The 19,173-nt window shown below is 31.0% G+C and overlaps 8 protein-coding genes and 1 non-coding gene across 9 annotated transcripts; 7 read left to right on the top strand and 2 right to left on the bottom strand. All coding sequences in view use genetic code 12, as the record gives it.

Moving 5' to 3' along the window:
- Window positions 1–38: 38 nt before the first annotated feature.
- DFJ63DRAFT_322262 (E2 ubiquitin-conjugating protein) lies at window positions 39–701 on the top strand (the record flags this gene model as incomplete). Its single annotated transcript, XM_064907409.1, has 1 exon — window positions 39–701. One exon carries the CDS (start codon window positions 39–41, stop codon window positions 699–701), a length of 663 nt encoding a protein of 220 aa, XP_064763934.1.
- A 193-nt stretch (window positions 702–894) lies between these two features.
- DFJ63DRAFT_328413 (uncharacterized protein) lies at window positions 895–2,656 on the top strand. The gene has a single exon (XM_064907634.1). The coding sequence runs from the start codon at window positions 1,109–1,111 to the stop codon at window positions 2,546–2,548; it is 1,440 nt and encodes a 479-aa protein (XP_064763933.1). The 5' UTR covers window positions 895–1,108; the 3' UTR covers window positions 2,549–2,656.
- Window positions 2,657–2,658: 2 nt separating this feature from the next.
- Window positions 2,659–4,073, top strand: CDC50 (aminophospholipid translocase regulatory protein). Its single transcript, XM_064906878.1, has one exon. The coding sequence runs from the start codon at window positions 2,804–2,806 to the stop codon at window positions 4,040–4,042; it is 1,239 nt and encodes a 412-aa protein (XP_064763932.1). The 5' UTR covers window positions 2,659–2,803; the 3' UTR covers window positions 4,043–4,073.
- A 92-nt stretch (window positions 4,074–4,165) lies between these two features.
- On the top strand, window positions 4,166–6,085 carry POP2 (CCR4-NOT core DEDD family RNase subunit). The gene has a single exon (XM_064909155.1). The coding sequence runs from the start codon at window positions 4,436–4,438 to the stop codon at window positions 5,969–5,971; it is 1,536 nt and encodes a 511-aa protein (XP_064763931.1). The 5' UTR covers window positions 4,166–4,435; the 3' UTR covers window positions 5,972–6,085.
- Window positions 6,086–6,225: 140 nt separating this feature from the next.
- On the bottom strand, window positions 6,226–8,503 carry NOG2 (putative GTPase; the record flags this gene model as incomplete). The annotated part of the gene is made up of 3 exons (XM_064905421.1): window positions 7,567–8,503; window positions 6,396–7,047; window positions 6,226–6,359 (listed from the first exon to the last, which is right to left on the bottom strand). Coding segments are annotated over exons 1-3 (1,596 nt in total), but the record flags the coding sequence as incomplete, so codon positions are not given.
- DFJ63DRAFT_317911 (uncharacterized protein) lies at window positions 8,504–11,520 on the top strand. Its single transcript, XM_064906877.1, has one exon. The coding sequence runs from the start codon at window positions 8,685–8,687 to the stop codon at window positions 11,457–11,459; it is 2,775 nt and encodes a 924-aa protein (XP_064763929.1). The 5' UTR covers window positions 8,504–8,684; the 3' UTR covers window positions 11,460–11,520.
- A 41-nt stretch (window positions 11,521–11,561) lies between these two features.
- On the bottom strand, window positions 11,562–11,634 carry DFJ63DRAFT_t44. Its single transcript has one exon. It is a non-coding gene; the product is annotated as a tRNA-Ala (tRNA).
- A 588-nt stretch (window positions 11,635–12,222) lies between these two features.
- On the top strand, window positions 12,223–12,612 carry DFJ63DRAFT_334179 (uncharacterized protein; the record flags this gene model as incomplete). Its single annotated transcript, XM_064907990.1, has 1 exon — window positions 12,223–12,612. One exon carries the CDS (start codon window positions 12,223–12,225, stop codon window positions 12,610–12,612), a length of 390 nt encoding a protein of 129 aa, XP_064763928.1.
- A 1,826-nt stretch (window positions 12,613–14,438) lies between these two features.
- On the top strand, window positions 14,439–16,480 carry DFJ63DRAFT_87016 (uncharacterized protein). The gene has a single exon (XM_064909153.1). It carries the CDS (start codon window positions 14,529–14,531, stop codon window positions 16,374–16,376), a length of 1,848 nt encoding a protein of 615 aa, XP_064763927.1. The 5' UTR covers window positions 14,439–14,528; the 3' UTR covers window positions 16,377–16,480.
- The last annotated feature ends 2,693 nt before the right edge of the window (window positions 16,481–19,173 follow it).

Raw genomic sequence — 19,173 nt, 5'->3', positions numbered from 1 at the left:
CATAGAGATTGATTGATTGATTATTATTACATTTGATCATGTCCCGTATTAAGAGGATCTCCAAAGAATTAGAAGAGTGTCGTCAAGATGTTCAATCAGGGGTAACGTTAGAATTGAATAGTGAAAGTGATTTAACCAACCTAACTGGGTATTTCAAGGGTCCTCCCGGTACTCCCTATCAAGGAGGTGTGTTTCAAGTTGATATTGTTATACCAAAGGAATATCCATTTAAACCTCCACAAATGAAGTTTGCCACAAAGATTTATCATCCCAATATTAGTTCAGTTACAGGAGCCATTTGTTTGGATATTTTAAAGGATGCATGGACTCCTATTTTAACCTTGAAGAGTTCATTAATATCTTTACAATCATTATTACAATCTCCAGAGCCAAATAATCCTCAAGATGCTGAAGTTGCTAAACATTATTTAGCCAATCATAAGGGGTTTGAAGAGACGGCTGCTTATTGGACTAAGCTTTATGCTAGTGATGGTGATAAGTTTGGTTCCGGAGCTAAGAATGATGCTGCATTATATGGAATTGATGAATCAATTGTGGCCCAATTTGAAAATATGGGATTTCCAAGAGATAAAATTATTGAAGTTTTAAGAAGATTAGGAGTAAAGAGTTATAATGGAGTTAGTAATAAAGCTGAATTGGAAAATAAGATCTTGGAAGAATTATTAAAAGAATGTTCTTAGATGATTCCATGAAAGAGATCAGAATATAATAGTTAAATTGGTGCTTGTTGATGCTTATTAGTAAAGTAGCAACATTATCAAATTGTATAGTACATAATCTTTTTGAAATCATATAGTATTAGTTTTCTCCATAGCATATTCTTCTTATATATCATTTATATCTTCCTATCATATTTACCTTATCAACTTATACTGTTATCATCTGTAGTTACTCTATATCTATTTATGGTAATTATAATAAACTTCATTTCCTGCACACAACGGATCAACAAAATTTTCCAAAAATTGGAAAAATTTTTGATTGAGATTAAATTTAGCCAAAAGGTCTCCACATCCATTCAATTAAGCTTGGTATATATCTTTGGTCTAGGGTTAATCTGTCCATTAACTTATAATCATCTTTGATTATGACTACCTCTCCTCCACCTCCACCAGCTGTTGCTGCTGCTTCCACAAAAACCCAAGAGATTGCTGCTGTTTCTACTTTACTGGAAGAACGCGCTTCTACTATCGGTTGGTTCTTCATTTCATCTTATTATAAGTTTTATAATTCTAATATTGAAAACATTTATAAAATATATCACGCTAATGCTTCATTGACTCATGCTAGTTTCCCAACTACTGAAAAAGATGAAGAAAATTCAAATACAGTTCATAAAGCTCAAGGTATTGAATCAATTAAAGGTAGATTTAAGAATGATGCTAAATTAACTTCTCTTAATAATAGAATTGTTATTACTAGTGCTGTATTTGAAATTTCTTTAAATAAGAATATCTTGATTGTTGTATTTGGTGAATGGGCTAGAGATGATTCTCCTTATCATCAATTCACTCAAACTTTTGTTTTAACTCCTGGTAAGACTGAAAATACTTTTGATGTTGCTAATGATATTTTAAAATTTATTGATTTTAATGAATTTAAATATGATGATTCTACTTCTTCAGGTCCAAATTCTGCTTCAACTCTTGTTGAATCATCGATTGAAGAATCTAAAGAAGTTACTGAAGTTAAGAAGGATGAGGTTGAAGCTTCTGAAGAAACTACTGCTGTCACTACTCCAGAAGTTAAGCAAGAAGTTGAAGAACCAGAAGAGGAACAACAAGAAGAAGAACAATCAGCTGTACCAACTCAAGAAGTTGAAGTTGAATCAAAGGATGAAGAAGTTGTTGCTGTTGAAGCAACTGAAGCTGAAGTTCAAGCTGAAGTTGAAACTGAAGAAAAACCACCGGTTTCAAATGAACCTTTATCATGGGCTGCATTAGCTTCTCAATCTGCTCCAAAACCAAAAGCTGTTACTCCAACCACTAAAGCATCTACTGCTACTTCTACTATTTCCTCCACCGCTACTGCTACTGCTGCTGCTTCCACCACTACTGCTAAAAAGACCGTTGTTACTCCAGTTGCTCAAGCAAATGGTAAATTTAAAAAGGAAGAATGGTTCCCAATATATATCCGTGGAGTTTTAGATATTGACGAAAGAAAGTTAAGAGAACATATTTCTCAAACTTTTGGAGAACTTAAATTCTTTAGATTAAGTTCTAATATTGCTCTTTGTGATTTTGTTACAATTGAAGCCCAACAAAAGGCATTAGAAGCTAAAGAAACTGTGATTGAAGGAGTTAAGATTCTGTTAGAACCAAGAGAATCTAAAACAGGAAACAATTTCCATAATGGTAAGAAAGCTAAGGATCAAAAGGATAAGACTGGTTCTTCACCAACTGGTGGTGATTCTAAAAAGAAAAATGATAAGAAAAATAGTAGTAGTAGCACCAACGGTACCAATAATGCTAATAACAACAACAATAACAAGAAAAAAAATGGTAAACCAACTGCCAGAACTGATTAGGGTTAGTTCTATCAGTTAGTTAATTAGTTAGTTAGTTGTCTAGTTTGTATATATGTGTTGCATAACCTTATTTTAATAGATTTAATGAATAATAAATAAATAAATATCAAAGAATGTAAAAAAAAACTGGTACACACACGTCACTCTTTTTTCATAGAAAATTTAAATCAAAAACTAAAGACGTATAGAGATCAAAAAGGTCCATCTAATCAAACAGATCAATTGCAGTGATTAATAGACATCTTGTATAAAACCATGAACTTTCTTCGTAGAAGGAGAAACTCAGAAGATGAAGATGATGAGGATGATAATATCGCTTTAGGAAATACCAATTCGAATATACATAAATCAAGAAAACCTCCAAACACAGCCTTCAGACAACAACGATTGAAAGCATGGCAACCAATCTTAACTCCCAAATCAGTCATACCATTATTATTCATCATAGCTATCATATTCACTCCATTGGGGATTAGTATATTGTATACCACCTATAATGTTGAACTTGTTTCGGTGGACTATTCTAAATGTAATGAATTAGCTACCGATACATTTGCATCGATTCCTTCAAGTTATACTAATTATCATTTCAGAAGTAAGAATACTGATCCTGAATTCCAATGGAAAATCACTAATTCAACTGATTCATTTGGAGATTTGGCTCAAACTTGTCAAATTCAATTCTCATTACCAGTAGATTTGAATCCTCCAATTTTCTTATACTATAAATTAACTAATTTTTATCAAAATCATCGTAAATATGTTAGTTCATATGATATCCAACAATTAAGAGGAAATGCGGTTCCAGCGGGATCCATTACAGATTATTGTAAACCATTATTACATCTTGGTGAAGGAGATGATCAAAAATTGATTTATCCATGTGGATTAATTGCTAATTCTTATTTTAATGATACATTTTCAAGTCCAGTATTATTAAATGCTAAAAATGGAGATAATAATGAAACTTATGAATTAACCAATGTGGGGATTTCTTGGGCTTCTGATATTCAACATAAATTCGCTACTACTAAATATACTCCTGATCAAGTGGTTCCACCTCCAAATTGGTATAAAATGTTTCCGGAAGGTTATAATGAAACCAATATGCCTGATTTACATACTTGGGAACTTTTACAGAATTGGATGAGAACAGCTGGTTTACCTACATTTTATAAACTTTATGGTAAGAATCAAACTGAAGTTTTAACTTCAGGTACTTATGAAATCTCAATTGGTTTAAATTATCCAGTAAGTATATTTGGAGGGACTAAAAGTGTCGTTATCACTACTAATTCTATATTTGGAGGTCGTAATTTAAGTTTAGGAATCATCTATATCATAATTGCCATAATAGCCTTGGTATTAGGAGTTGCATTCCTTATTCAACATTTAATTAAACCAAGAAGAATAGGTGATCATAACTTCCTTCAAGGTAATAATAATGCCTTTGCTGGATCATCTGGAGTCACTAACTTCAGAGATCAATTGTAATTATAAAGAAAATACACCTAACCAGCCAACACATCAAACAACAACAACAACAACAACCAAAAATGTATATTAATCTATAGTTGTATATATCTTTCTAATATAAAACAATTGTATAACCAAATATATCCTGTATATAAAATCATGAGTGGTTGAAGGAAAAAAAAATCTTCCATTGAACAAATTGTAGAAAGATCAAATTTGTATGCTTAAATAATTTATAATTACCCTTTAAAAGATCAAAAATTGGTATAAAGAGATTAGCTAACTAGAAGTGGAGAGTAGAGAATTTGTTTGTGGAGATATTAAGAGGATACATTGTAATAGAACGAAGCTTTTGAATCGTAACTTGATGAATAAAACTATCAGCATAATCCCATAATCCAACCCTCATAAATGAACGTCAATCCACATATTCAGTATTTACAACTGCATCAAATACCACAACAAGGTCAACAGCCAATCAATAACAATGGCCAATCTCCACAGATATCGCAATTGCAATTACAACAACACCAGTTACAGAGACAACAGTTGTTGAATCATCATATACAACAACAACAACAACAACAACAGCAACAGCAGCAACAACAACAACCTCAATCCCAACAACAGCAACAGCTTAGTACTCCTAGTGCTCAACATGTAACTACTAATCCTTTATTAGCTGCCTTGAATGGAGGTAACTCAAATAATCAAAACAATGGTATGGGTCCAAATTCCAATTTAGCTAATAACAATGTAAATCCTGTGTTACAAATGCAATTACACCAACAACAGCAACAGCAGCAACAACTTCAACAACAACAGCAACAACAACAAAGTCTTCAATTCCAACAACAGCTTCAACAACAACAACAGCAACAACAGCAGCAGCAGCAGCAACAACAACAACAATTACAATCCCATCAATTACCACCTCAACATGTCCAAGAACAAACTCCAAAAGTAAGAGAAGTATGGTTTGCCAATTTGGAGATTGAATTTCACGCTTTACGAACTTTCATCAACGATAAATCATCATCTTTATATATTGCTATTCATCAAGAAATCCCAGGGATAGTTGCCAGACCAGTAGGTTCTTTCAAATCTGCCTCTGATTACCATTTTCAAACTTTAAGAACTAATGCTGATTTATTAAATTTAATTCAATTATCATTATGTATAACTAAAATAAGAAATAATGAAGTGTTTGCTACTGTAGTTTGGCAATTCAATTTCTTATATGAACCACAAGAAGAAATGTTTAATGAAGAACATTTAAATATGTTACAACAAACTGCTCAAATTAATTTCCTATTGCATCAAAATAGAGGTATTCCTCATTTTGTATTTTCAGAAATGTTTTACGATAGTGGTTTACTTTTAGATTCAAGTATAAATTGGATAAGTTATCATGCTGGTTACGATTTAGGTTTCTTTGTAAGTTTACTTGCAAATAATAGTCTTCCAATGGATGAACAAGAATTTTATTGGTGGATTTCTAAATTTTTCCCTAATTTTTATGATTTGAAATATATTGGTAGTCAAGTATTAAATAAACCTGCTAATGATGATGCCACCAAAAATAATAATAAACCTTCCATAGAATATTTAGCGGAAGAATTACATTTATTACCAATTTCTCCTGCCGTTCGTCAAAGTTTTGCATGTTCCAATACTCCAACCGTTCATCAACAACAAATGACTTCTACTTTAAATGCATATTTATCTATGGAATGTTTTAAAGAATTGTTAAGACAATCATCTTTCGATCCTGCATTCCTTGCCAGATATAAAGGTTATATTTGGGGTTTGGGCCATTTAAAGGGAAATGATAATGGTAATGCCATTGGTGAAGAGCTTCTTTTAACAAATGGAGGTACTCCTCAACCTTCTACTCCAGGTGGAAGTAATAAAGGTGGCACAGTTCATTTTGGAAGACCACTTTAAGCTTTCTATATATTATTACGACTTCTTTTGTATTTTAATTATTTTTTATTTCCTTTTTAATTATACAGATCTATCCTAAACTACTTTGTAATACAATTTCAATTTAAACAATAAAAAATAAAATCGTTTATAAAATGCTAAATAATATGCCTTATGAAATAAAATGGTTTACCCCTAATATACAAATCATGAATTGAAAAGTAAGAAAAAAGCTATGAGAATGAAATTTAATCTTGAATTCCTTTCCATTCACCTTCTTCAGCTTTAGCTTCATCTTGGACTTTTTTAGTTTCAGATTCAGCATCTTTTTGATATTCAGCTTCGGCAGCTTCAACTTCAGCAGCTTCAGTCTTAGCTCTCTTATTTTCTTTTTCTTCTTCTCTTTCAGCTCTCTTTCTCTTATATCCAGCCTTCTTATCTTCACCTTCTCTTTCTTCTTCATCCTTTGGTGGTGGAACGAACCATGGGATTTTACCTCTATTGAAATCATTCAATACAAGTTTAGAAACACCACTTTCATCAGGTTCACCACCTTTAAGTAATCTACCATGTTTTCTAGCGATTAATTCAATAAATTCTATACTTGCTTGTTCTACTAATTCTGGATTTTCTTCAAAGTTACTCCATCCTTTAATTTCATAAGTTCTTTCTAAATGTTTTCTTTCACATTTTTTTAACATATCAGGAATATATTGTTCAGGATTAGAAACATGTTCAACTCTTACAACCCCTCTGAATAAAATATCTGATTCAGTATCTTTCAGGGATGGTGGCACAATACCTGGACAATCAATCAAAAAGATTCTCTTCATTAAAGTAATATATTGCCAAACTTTAGTTTCACCGGGTATTGGAGCAACAGTACAAACCTTCTTTCTTCTTAATGTATTAATGATTGATGATTTACCAGTATTTGGATAACCAATAAACCCTACTGATATTTGTTTACGATCAGAATGTAATGATGAAAATTGTCTTAATAATTGAATCAATGAACCTTTACCAAATGAATTGGTGATTGAGGCATGAAATGCTAAAGTTGGGAAAGATTTAGATAAATGTTTAACCCATGCAGCCTATTGAGAAATAAAAAGTTAGTATAAAATTGTTGATAAAAACTATGATTGAATTTCATAGGTTGAACAAAAGTTTATGAGTCTAAAATAGCAGCTTAAAGTAAAAAAGTAGAAATAAAACTAAAAAGATGTCGGCTTCTATACTACGAAACAAATCACTAATAAGTGAAGATAATCCTCGATAAGTTTCAACTCAACAAGATTCCGATACTTTTCTAAAGTAGCCAATAAAAACTATCAGCAAAAGTGTGAACGAATCTCTAATCAAAACGATTAGAGAACCATAATCAAAGATTATGGGAACACGGGCGAAAAGTATTAATCTTCCAAAGACGTAACAGGCAACATTGTGAGTATGATTGATATGAATATCAGTCAAGATTGTTCCCCTGACAAAGGTCTTTGGGACCATTAGAAATGAAATGAAAAGAATAAAAAATTTAGAAAAAAGTAATAGACTCCTAAAATTGTTTCAACCTGTTAGAAATATCACAAATAAAAAAATGTGCTAATACGTACTGCTACCCAAGTTGGGACCAAATCACATTTGTTCAACACGTAAATCAAATGTTTATGAGGACATTCATCACGGATATAATTTTCAACTGATTCACATCTTGTTCCTAATGGATCTCTGGCATCCAACACATGAATCACCACATCAGATGAATCAATGACTTTATATAATTCATTCCAAATTCTCTTGGATTGACCTTTATGGAAAATAGCTTCTTTTGCTTCTTGGGTATAATCTTCTTTATCAAGGAAAGAACCACCCATTAAACCTAAAGTGGCATCTAACTCTTGTTTTTCTTCATAAGCAACTCCATCAGTTTCAGTACCTTGAATCAAATCTTCTAAACTTGATGCAGCAGCTCTTGGTTTCTTTCTTTGTTGTTTTGGACCAAAAGTTTGAGAGAATGGTTCAGTTTCAACTATTTTAGCAGTTGGAGATTCAGTTTGATCCTTTTCATCCAATAATGACATTGGAAGTTTATTTCTTCTTAATAAAACTTGATAAGTATCATTTTTTTTATCCCCCATAGCTTCTCTGAAATGAGTTAAAGCATCTTGAGCTATCACTCTAGTATTTCCAAACCATTTTCTATTAGGATCAACACGAGCAGTAGGAGCATCAGTACTTTGTAAATCAGCAGCTCTGATAATCTCACCTTTAGCATTACGAGTAGCTCTACCACTTTTATACATATTCAAATGCTTCACCTTTTTAGCATCTCTATAAAAATTTTCACCCTTGACACGAAGGTTACCATCTCTGGTGTCATTCTCCCTGACTCTTCTTTGTCTTTCCTTCTTTTGAGTACCCATATCTATCTATTATAATATACAATTCACAATTGAAACTGGTGATATCAAAGTAAATAGTGTTGACTGTAAATATTTATATATATATTATTTCTAATATAAGTAAAATTTTATTTGAGAAGACCATCAAGAAAAAAAAAATTATGTCGTGATTTAGGCAATGTCGCAAGAGATCAAAAAGAAAGATAAATGTCGTGCTAATATGCAAACTTCCTCCTCTCCACAATCTTGAAATAGATTTTCAGGGAATCTATAAGAAGGTTAAGGAATATATTATCAGTTATCATCACCATCTTCAACAACAATAGATCATGGGACAATTGGTAAAGGATCAAGGTGAGTTCCTTGACGGATTATCACCTACTCAAGAACATTTCTTAAAGAAATACCTTCTTGAACATCGATTATATGATGAATTACATTCGCTTTCCAAGCCTGAAGCTTGTGAGATGTTAGGTCCACCGTTTAAATTGAAATCATCATCAGAAAAGCTTGATGAATTGCCACTACTTAGCTTCTTCTATAGAGAATTTGGATCCACATTCCCCTTTATTGCTACCAATTCACCAAAGGATCAATTAAGCTTTTGGCAAGATACTGTTCAACCATTTATGGAAAAGTTTAATCAAGAAAACATTAGTAATTCAGATGAAAGATCAAACAGCACTACCAAAAGAAGACAAATCAATCGAAAGATGTTATCTGGTTTATTATTGTTTTATAATTCGACCTTCATTACTAATAAAGATTTGAAATATCAAAGTGATACTCATTTAAAGGCATCTGATACCGGTAAGTTGGATAAATTCCAGAAATCTTCTAATGAAATAGCGATTTCTGTGGCTGGTTTAGACGATTATGAAGACTTCAAATATAATAATGATACTTCGATTAATGTAGTGGCAGTTAGAGATGTTTCTGCTACGGCTGCCCCTGCTTATTCTGCTTGGAATCCATTATCTTATATGTCTTCCACTGAAGTTCAAAGACATAATTTCGAGTTTATTTTACAAGTAACAACTAGAACCTTACATGGTTGTAATTATCAGTATGGGTCTCATTTCATTGTTAGACATTATCATGAATTCAAAATTTTATCAAATGCTTTGAAAAAAGCTTATCCTGGTTTAATGGCCAAACGGTCATTTGAAGTACCTTTAAAGAATAAAGCTGAAGCTGAAGATTATTTTGGAGGTGAATATGAAGCATCAATAGTTTCAAAATCATCATCCATTGCTGAGACCAAAGAAAGTGGAAGTGGTAGTGGAATGAAGGGTGGAACCTTACCTCGTGAAAAATTAAGATTAGCCTTAAGGGGGTATTTAAGGACATTAATTATGATACCTGAGATCATTCATTCCAAAGCTTTTCAAAAATTCATTAGTGATTCATCATTAATTTTCAATGAATTAACCCCAGACGATATAATAGACTTTAATAGAAGAATTGAACATGAAAAGAAATCATTTTCAACTCAATTAGAATTTCAAAAGCAAACTTCAAAGGTTATGATTCAACTTACTCAAGATTTTGATGATTTTAAGAAGAAACTAATCTTAGATCCTGAAACTATCTCTACCATATTTCATGATATAAAGGATTCAGGAAGTATCAAAGATCAATCTCAAGTTATAAAGACATTTAATGAATGGTGTAAATTAGAAGTGGCTGCTACCCTTTACCATACATTCTTGAGTCAAGACAATTCAGCAGAATGGCTAAATAAATGTCGAAGATTTCATCGATTATTTCCTTATAATTTCGTATATGGTATCTTAAGGTATACCAATCCAGTGAAAGTGGTAGGAAAACTTCTTGATTTATTATTAATGAATATTCCCAGTATAAGTTTTGGATGGGGTAATGATTCTGATAAACCGAAAGGTGGTAGTAATTTATTATCGATAATATTCACTATGTTGTTAGATGAAGATTTAAGTGATTTTGAAAAAGAGCTTACATCATTAAGAGAAGAGAAATTAGATTCTGATTATGATATATTTTTGGAAAGGATTGAAGCATATTGTGAGTTAGATAATGATACGACAGAAGAAATCAAACAAGAATCGGAATTGAAATCAGATGATTTATTATTAACTGTACTTTCAACTGATCTTATTTCTCCTAAACTTTCTACTTCAATCGATCATTTCAAATTCAGTCAAATCAAGAGCTCATTCCAATCATATCAATTAATCCTGATTGAGAAAAGTGTGACTAAATCTGAATTATTTTTGAATTTGAAACAATATTGGCAAATCCAAATCCGTAAGAAAGATACTAAAGTTTTAAAACAATTATGGAAAGAGCCTGAATTGACCAATCTTCTTAGAGAAACCATCACGATATTTTATCAACCTTTAATCCAAGTATTTGCCAAGGCTCAAATGCATGTGGTATTCAAATCATTCCAAACTTTTATGAATGACTTAATGAGAGAGTTACATTTATTAAGTAACAAGGAAGTTTATTATTTAAATCCATTTCAAATTTTTAATCGTCTTAAAGCGTTACTCGATAAACATGAAGATGTGCTCTGGAGATTTCTTCATAATGTATACATCAATGATGAACAATCATTATTTGAGAATGTTATAAAATGGACTGAGAAATATTTATTCATGTTAAGGATAAAATTTGTGGAAGAAGATAAAGTGAAATTAAGATTCTCATCTAAAGGGTTAGATTTGGATCGTGAATTATTTATGGTGCAGCTTAATGCTAGAACAGACAGTGTGGTTAAAAAGAGAAAACTTTTCAAACAATATCTTGAAAAGAAATCATTAACGCCAAAGGATACATCACTTCAAAGTAAGCTTGATCAAGAATGGGAAGTTGTGAATGGGCAAATGTTTGCCGATTCTCAACCAGCAGACTTTGGAGTTAGTGAAGAAGATTTTGAAGAGTTCAATCATGCTAATTTAGAAGAAGAACTTACAGGACTTGGACAATTGGAAAGTAATTTAAAGAAGGATCTTTTTGAATTAGAAGAAGAAGCAAGAAAAGTGGGTACAAGTGAATTAGATAAACTTGATGTTGGGGTTAAACAACAATTATTGGTTATGTTAAGGGGTATTCGTTTATAGATGTTTTTAATTAATATTATTTAATATATAATTTTGTTATAACTTAATTACTGCAAAAATATAAGAAGATAGGATTTATAAAAAATTGCAAAAAGAAAAGAATGGACGAGACAGGAATCGAACCAGTGACCTCTTGCTTGCAAGGCAAGCGCGCTACCAACTACGCCACACGCCCTTTTCTACAATCAAAAAAATTATCCGGTCTGTGCGAGATATATCGTGTCATGTGAAATGTTGCACGTGATACAATTTTCTTCCTGAAAGCTCTATGATTTCGTGCAGTTATTTTGCATTCTATAAATAGATATTTTACTTTAAGTTTCTCTATTCCTCTTCATTTATACTTCTAGTTATATAGAATATTATTAAATGTATAGTTCGAAAAAAAGTGGTGGATCGATGCACAAAACCAAACTCACTCCAAAACCTTAATGAACTTTGACTTAAAGCGCATTCCGCTGTTAATCCAAAGTTAATTCTAAATATAGAATATTGCGTTCATACAATTTAGTATGATTTGGAGCTCTTAGCCAACAGGTACAGTATTTAAGAACGGTATTCCCTCATAAATTAGTTCTAGTTCGTGAGTTTTTTATACGTTAGGTAGTTATTAATAAAATTACAGTTAATAAATAGATATCAGAAGGTATTTAAGAAAGTACGATATAATAATAACAAGATCGGTTAACTTTAAGAAATGAAATCAATTGAGACAAGATTTAAGCTGATGATGATGTTGGTGTTGGTGTTATACATTTTTGGAATGGCGCTAGCTTCGACAGGGGATCTGATCAGCTACATCACACGTTTAGGTGGTACTAGATTAACTGTTCAATATTTAAGATTTCAGTTTAATGTGACTGAGTTCGTTGAATGCGTTGGTTTGAATTTTACGGATGTTAATTTATGGCAAACTGAAAACAACGACTACTTAATAGCTCCATTAAATTTAACTGGGTATGATGAAGACTTATGGTTGGATTGTACGGACAGTCAAGGTGTAGGAGATATTTTAGCAGTTACTGATGGTACCTACGTGGAGGATATGTCATACGTGAGGCAATTAACATTAGGTGATGTACATATATGGAATGGTAATAGGTATACAGTTCCGACTAATGAATTACTTGCCAAACAATGCTCAAACACATAGTGGAGGCGAAATAAAAATAATAATATGAAAAGTTCAATAAATTAACTTAATTATGATCTTCTTCTTTCTAATTAGGCTTTTGGGCTTTTTGAATAATATTTAATGATGTATCATATTATTTTGCAAAATATCTTTTATAAGGATTTCAGCTTTGTCGTACTAGAATTCTGAGTTATTGACTTAGTTACCTATAGATTTAAATCATTTCTAGACTATAAATTACTAACTAATTTTCAGGTAACATGTGTTACTAACATTTATAAAATTATAGTGAAAAATATTTACTAACTATTTATAGACTGATAAAATTGATAAATATCTTTACTATATGAGTTTACAAACTTAAGTGGGATTGGCAAGAATCATAGGTCGTGTTTCTTCAGTTTTAGCTATATATGGGATTCACCATATATGTGGGCTAAAATCTTGGTATCTTCCTTTTAATATAAATTTAAATTAATCATTATAAAAAGTCAAATTATTCATTGTAAGATTTTAAATTGTAATTAAGTATAAATATCTTCTAACTTTATCTCTTTATCTGTTATATTCAAATGTGTTAATTTGTGTGGTTTCTTCATATTAATTAAGATAGTAGTGTATATAAGATATGTGTAAGAAGCATAACCAAAGTATATAAATAGGTGATTGATCACTTTTTTTTTAAACAACTTCTTTTTGGTTTTGATTTACTTAAATGTGGTATGAAATAAAATTCTCGTAGAGTGTTGATGTTCCCGGATCGAATTATTGTCGTAATAAAATTAATCATTTCTAGGATATAACTTACTAACTAATAGCGATTATGTTTTTGTTTAGATTTCTAAAGTCACTCTGGTTCTACAAATTTACAAATCTTAAAAATTGTGTTTACTAACATTTAAAAAGATATAGGTATATCTACTAACTTTAATCAAGAAGCAAGCGATTTGAGGTGAATTAATCTCTTTTTTTATTTTATCGAAATATTCACTGTTAATAGCTATTTGTTGTTTTATAATTTTCTCATTGATTACTTTTAAGTCATAGTCACTACTTTGGAATTGAATGGTTTCCATTATAACGAAAATACTTTTCAAAATTCAGCTCATGGTTGGTTTGGAAAACATTAATCTTTTCTAGGGTATAAATACTAACTAATTTTAGATGTTGATGCTAAACTAAAATGATTACTAGTTATAGGGTGAATTAGTGGTCCTACGGTTCCATTGATTCACAAAGCGGTGATTGAACCAGAACCAGAATGTGTTTAATTTTGGATGCATTTAGAGGTAGTATATGTAAAACAGTAAGTAATACTTTTATTAACTAAATATACATTTATTTTATATTATTATGCAAAATCAAATTGTTGTTTGTAAGATTTTAAATAGTAATTAACTATTATTAACCACTCAGATATTAGTTTTATTAATCTAATTGTCTATTATAACCACTTTATGACTTGTCATGGAAGTATAACCAGTTTGAAGTAAGTTTATGACCTGTAATGTAAGTTGCTTGTCAGTATACAGCGATGTGCGGAGATCTATATCCTTTGTCAGATTTGAATTAATTCAATTTATTACTATAAAATATGTCAAACTAGGGGTATTAAAGTCATAGTGCTAATATCAAATACTTGAATAAATCTTTAAATTACCAATTTACGTGCTATAGTTATGATACCTGATGATATATGTCAAATAAGAATAGTTTGCAACCTCATTTGGTTCTATACGACATGTCGTATAAAAAAAGTCGTATGGTGAAAGCCATGTGCGATATTATTATTAATTAATCGGATCAAATAAGAAAAAAGAAATTTTGAAATAGGGGTATTTTTTTAAAGGGAAATTGAAGTATTATACAACTGTTTCATCTGGTTAAGAAGAGCAGGTTAAGTTCCAATAGTACTGTTAGTATCACCATCCACCATGTCTACTGATACTCAAGTCATAAACATAAATGATAACAATGAGAATGTGTTGCTGGCTGATGATTTCCAACATCAATATAACGAGAATGCATCTTCGTTAAGGCATAGACTTAGACGATCATCTTTTGTGAAAGCCTCTATAACCACTGAAGAATTACTTGTGGAGAAGTTGGATTCCTTCCTTTCGTCTATTGAATCAAGATTAGAAAATTTCGACTACTTCTTCAAATTCAAAAAGGAAGAATCATTAGGTGGTGGTAATAGATTAGGTGATAGTTTAATACCTAATAATGATTATTATTTAACCACTGGAGGGGATAAAGACTTGGACCCTTATCTTGGAGCTACTCAAACTCCAACTCATAAAAGAAGAGGTAGTTCATCAAGTTTCAATTCATTAAAGAGTTATTCTGTATCCAATTTAAATTTAGTTCATCAAAGATTAGCTCTTATAAAAGATTCAGTCTTAAGAAATTCATTCACTAATTTAGAGTTTTTATATAAAACTTTAGATGATCAATATAACTATTTATTTAATCCAGGAGATGAAAATGATGATGATCTTGATAATAGAATGTTAAGTCCTGTTACAACCGCTACCACAAACAAAAAAGAATTATTGGCTCGTAAAGTGATTAAAACCATTCAATATTTTGATGAAAAATTACTTCAAATCGATGATTTCATTAAAGATAGTCAACCTGAAGCCACAGCAAACTATCGTAGTTCATCATTAATGCCATTAAGAATTTATAATTTCAATAAAGCAGTTAAAAGTGGTAAAAATGGTTATGTTCATTATTATGAATTACCTTTAAGTTGGAGAGAAAATAAATATATCATTTATGGTTATCGATTCTCCTTAGACCATAAATACCTTTTATCATCAATTTTCCATTTCCATAATGAAACCATGAATATTTGGTCTCATTTAATCGGTCTTTTTGTTATGTTATATTTTGTATTTATTCATTTCCCTCAATCAGATGTATTCCAAACCAATAGTTTCCAAGACAATGTCATTGTGTATTTATTCTTAGCGGCTGCCGTTAAATGTTTAGTAAGTTCAGTCATTTGGCATACATATACCGGTTGTGCTCATTTAGATACAAGATCAACTTGTGCATGTGTGGATTATTCCGGTATTACAGTATTAATCACTTGTTCAATCATTGCGGTTGAATATTGTGCGTTATATAATTATCCTAAATTATTAGTCACTTATATGACTTTTTCATGTATAAGTGGGGTAGGAGGATTACTTTTCAATTGGTCACCATATTTTGATAGACCTGAATGTCGTTCCGTTAGAATTGCATTTTTCGTCGGTTTAGCCATTTTAGGAGCTTCATCAATGTTATGTAAATGGTTTTATGATGGAGTATTAAGTGTATTTTATTTCTTTTCTCCTGTCTTTTATAAGAGTTTGGTATGGTATTGGTTTGGAGTTATCTTTTATGGAGGATTAATTCCAGAAAGATGGAGATATGATGTTATTATTGAAGAAAATTTAGCCATGAGTGGATGTGAACACACTTATGATTCAATTGATGTTTTAATGGATAATATTGAAAGAAGTGGTGAAGAAGAAATTGAAGAAATTGAAGAAGAAATTGAAGATATCATTGATAAAAATGAAGCTACTCAAGATAAATTAAAAAAAATTATCAAAAAGCATTTTCCTGAATCTCCAAAGAAATCTCCATATCATAAAGAATTCTTTTCATTATGGTGGGTTGACTATTTCTTAGCTAGTCATAATATTTGGCATGTATGTGTGGTATTAGGGGTAGTAGGCCATTACTTTTGTGTATTGGAGATGTTTAGACAATTAGCTAAAGTTTAGAACATAAAATTTGAAAGATGAAAGATGATGAATTGGGAAGGAATGAGATTTACGATCAAATGGTGGGAAATAACAACAACGACAATAATAATAATAATAATTAATTTATTTAATGGAAATATGGTGAAGACTAAACTGAGCCAAAACTCAATTTTAATAACCTTTTTAACAAAAACAATAAAACCCAAATATTAGAACTATAAATTAGATGATTATACAGTGTTTTCACCCTTGTTTTTTTATAAAGTTATATATTTTAATGAAGCATAATCATATTAACAATAATGTAAATATGCTATTTATAGCAAACAGTGTTGAGTTGCGCTTTTTAAACTGTCTGAGACCGTATATGGACACATGTAGGTTACGTTACCCCAAGTCAAGTCAAGGGGGAGGTGGAGAGGTGGTTCGTAGATATGGTGTTATTTGCGGGGAGTTGAGTGATTTCGAAAAGGTACGCATAATAATAGACATAGTTCGTATACTATACAATATCGTAATAGGAAAGGAGTGAAAGGTCCCCCCATAAGGGTTACTAATTTCAAATATTTGCAGTCTAAATTAACGTAAAATTAACGTAAAATTAAACTAAATTAAATTAAAGTAAAGTAAAATTTCACTCAAAGGGCAACCCCACTTTTATCTATCTGCAATAATTGTTTAAACTTTGTAACCGCATATATATAATTATAAATTGCAAAAATTCATTAATTATGGAGGCGGGAAGATACTCGTCAAACGCTCTTACACCCAAACAAATAAATTGAGGTAAAATATGGTTAGTGAATCATACCATAAATTATTCTATGTGGGGACCCAATTGGAAAGGTTTATTTTTAGTTAATAGCCCGGGGGGTCGAGATTCGAAGCCTGGAGATTATTTAATTGGCTGAACGGTGATCAATAAGATTTGGTAAGAAATCGTTTAATCAGTAAGTGAACGACGAGGAAACCGTAGGTCGAACCAAAAATTCACTCGGCATAAGGCTGATACTCTACAACAAGCCGAGAGATGTGGCAGTTGATAGTGGATTGGTGGGGTACGTGCGTTATTATTTTGAAGTATTTTACTCCTTGTTAGAACCACCCACATACATATCAAACCATGCAAAATATCAAGTTTTAAAAAATAATATTATTCAAAGGGAAAAGTTTAATACTAACAATGAAAGAGTTGAATGAAAGTTGTTTTTGACACTTATGGAAAGAGGCGGCAAGATAGATTTCAAATTACCAATTTTTAGAGAAATAAAAATTTTCAAATTTGGTTCCATTTTATATTTTATAAATATTTTACTGCATTTTGCATATCTGATATCTGATCATATTTCTACTACTAGTAAAGATATTGTAACGTCGTTTCTATTGTTTTGATATGACTTAACTGTACCTACGATGATAGTTAACGATGAATCATAGAACATAGATATGAAATGCAAGATTATCTCATAATTGTTGTGGTCGTCCCCTTAAACAATCAATTACTAATAATACCAATATAGACAAAATTCCTATTTAGGATTAAATATTAAGCTTTCCGTCCTGCAGGTAACAGAAACAAGAAAAAAAAATTAAAATTAAATAAAAAATAAAAAAAGATGTTCCGAACGCTCCCAAATGAATTTTGAATTATGAGCTTAACTAAAAGAAAGGCTGAAGTAAAAATTATCGGAATAATCATTATGTAAGCGCCATATGTATAGTAAACTTCTACAACGTCTAACTTAAACAGTGTCTATTTTTAAAGGAAGGATGACCTTATCATATGAGGTTTTTTGGGAAATCAGCAGGACTCAACTCAACACCAAGACGGTTTACTTTGATGAACAGTGTGAATATAGATGAGATGTTAACACCGAACGATAATAAATCAGGTGGAGTAAAATTATGGGGGATTGGTGAAAATAATAAAAGGCTAATTAACTAAAGATTGGAGGGTAAATCTATGTATGGATGAATACAAAAGTGGCTATTATGTACTAATTAGACAAAAAGACGTGTTGTCTACATGGATTATTTCTGTCACAAAGCAACCGATCTTAATTGTTTTTATTCTTTTCTTTTTTTGATAGTTAATGTGCCTTACTGTTATTGTTTGTTTGCTACTTGAGTTGACTCATGAAAAGCTTTTTCTTTGTTTGATGCAACGATGACAACAATACGTAATAAGTGAATGTGGGAATTGTGGTTGTTTTCTTCTTCTTTCTTCTACTTGTAATATCTATTTACACAAGACATTGCTTTCAACCAAGAATAAGATTCTACACGATGGATTTGATTCACTGGTAAACACAAAGTATGTAAATCCTCAATATAACTATCTATGTTTAGAGTAACAAATCCCAAACAAACGGCGATATTGTAAAGGGTTTTGTCCTCTCTGTATACTCTATTTAATTGAACAAACGCGAACCAAATTTATTTTTTAGGTACTAATTACGCTTGTTAATCACAAACTTCTTCTACTACATCTACATCTTCGTTCTATTTCCTTTTATCCATGGACTCCTCAGATTTGACCAGATCAATTAAGTAAGATTAACTTTTTCATCCTTTGTTATATGAATCGATAGTGGTGTGAAAAGTAACTGGAATGGTCAGCGCAAACTAAAAAATAAAGAGCAATTTGAAACAAAAAATAAATAATTTTTTGAAACTTAAAAAAATTTTATGAACATCCTCGGAATTTCCTTTTTAGGAGCAAGATGCGCAAAGGCTCCTAACAAACAATTTATTCTATGTTTATATAGTGGGACACGTCATTTTGCACATCTAACTGTATTAGCTGCTAATTGTT

This window comes from Scheffersomyces coipomensis (genome assembly GCF_036884675.1).
Source record: "Scheffersomyces coipomensis strain NRRL Y-17651 chromosome Unknown DFJ63scaffold_2, whole genome shotgun sequence".
Lineage (NCBI taxonomy): Eukaryota > Fungi > Ascomycota > Pichiomycetes > Serinales > Debaryomycetaceae > Scheffersomyces > Scheffersomyces coipomensis.
The sequence above is the reverse complement of the archived record's forward strand: the minus strand, read 5'-3'. Positions and strand labels throughout refer to the sequence as shown.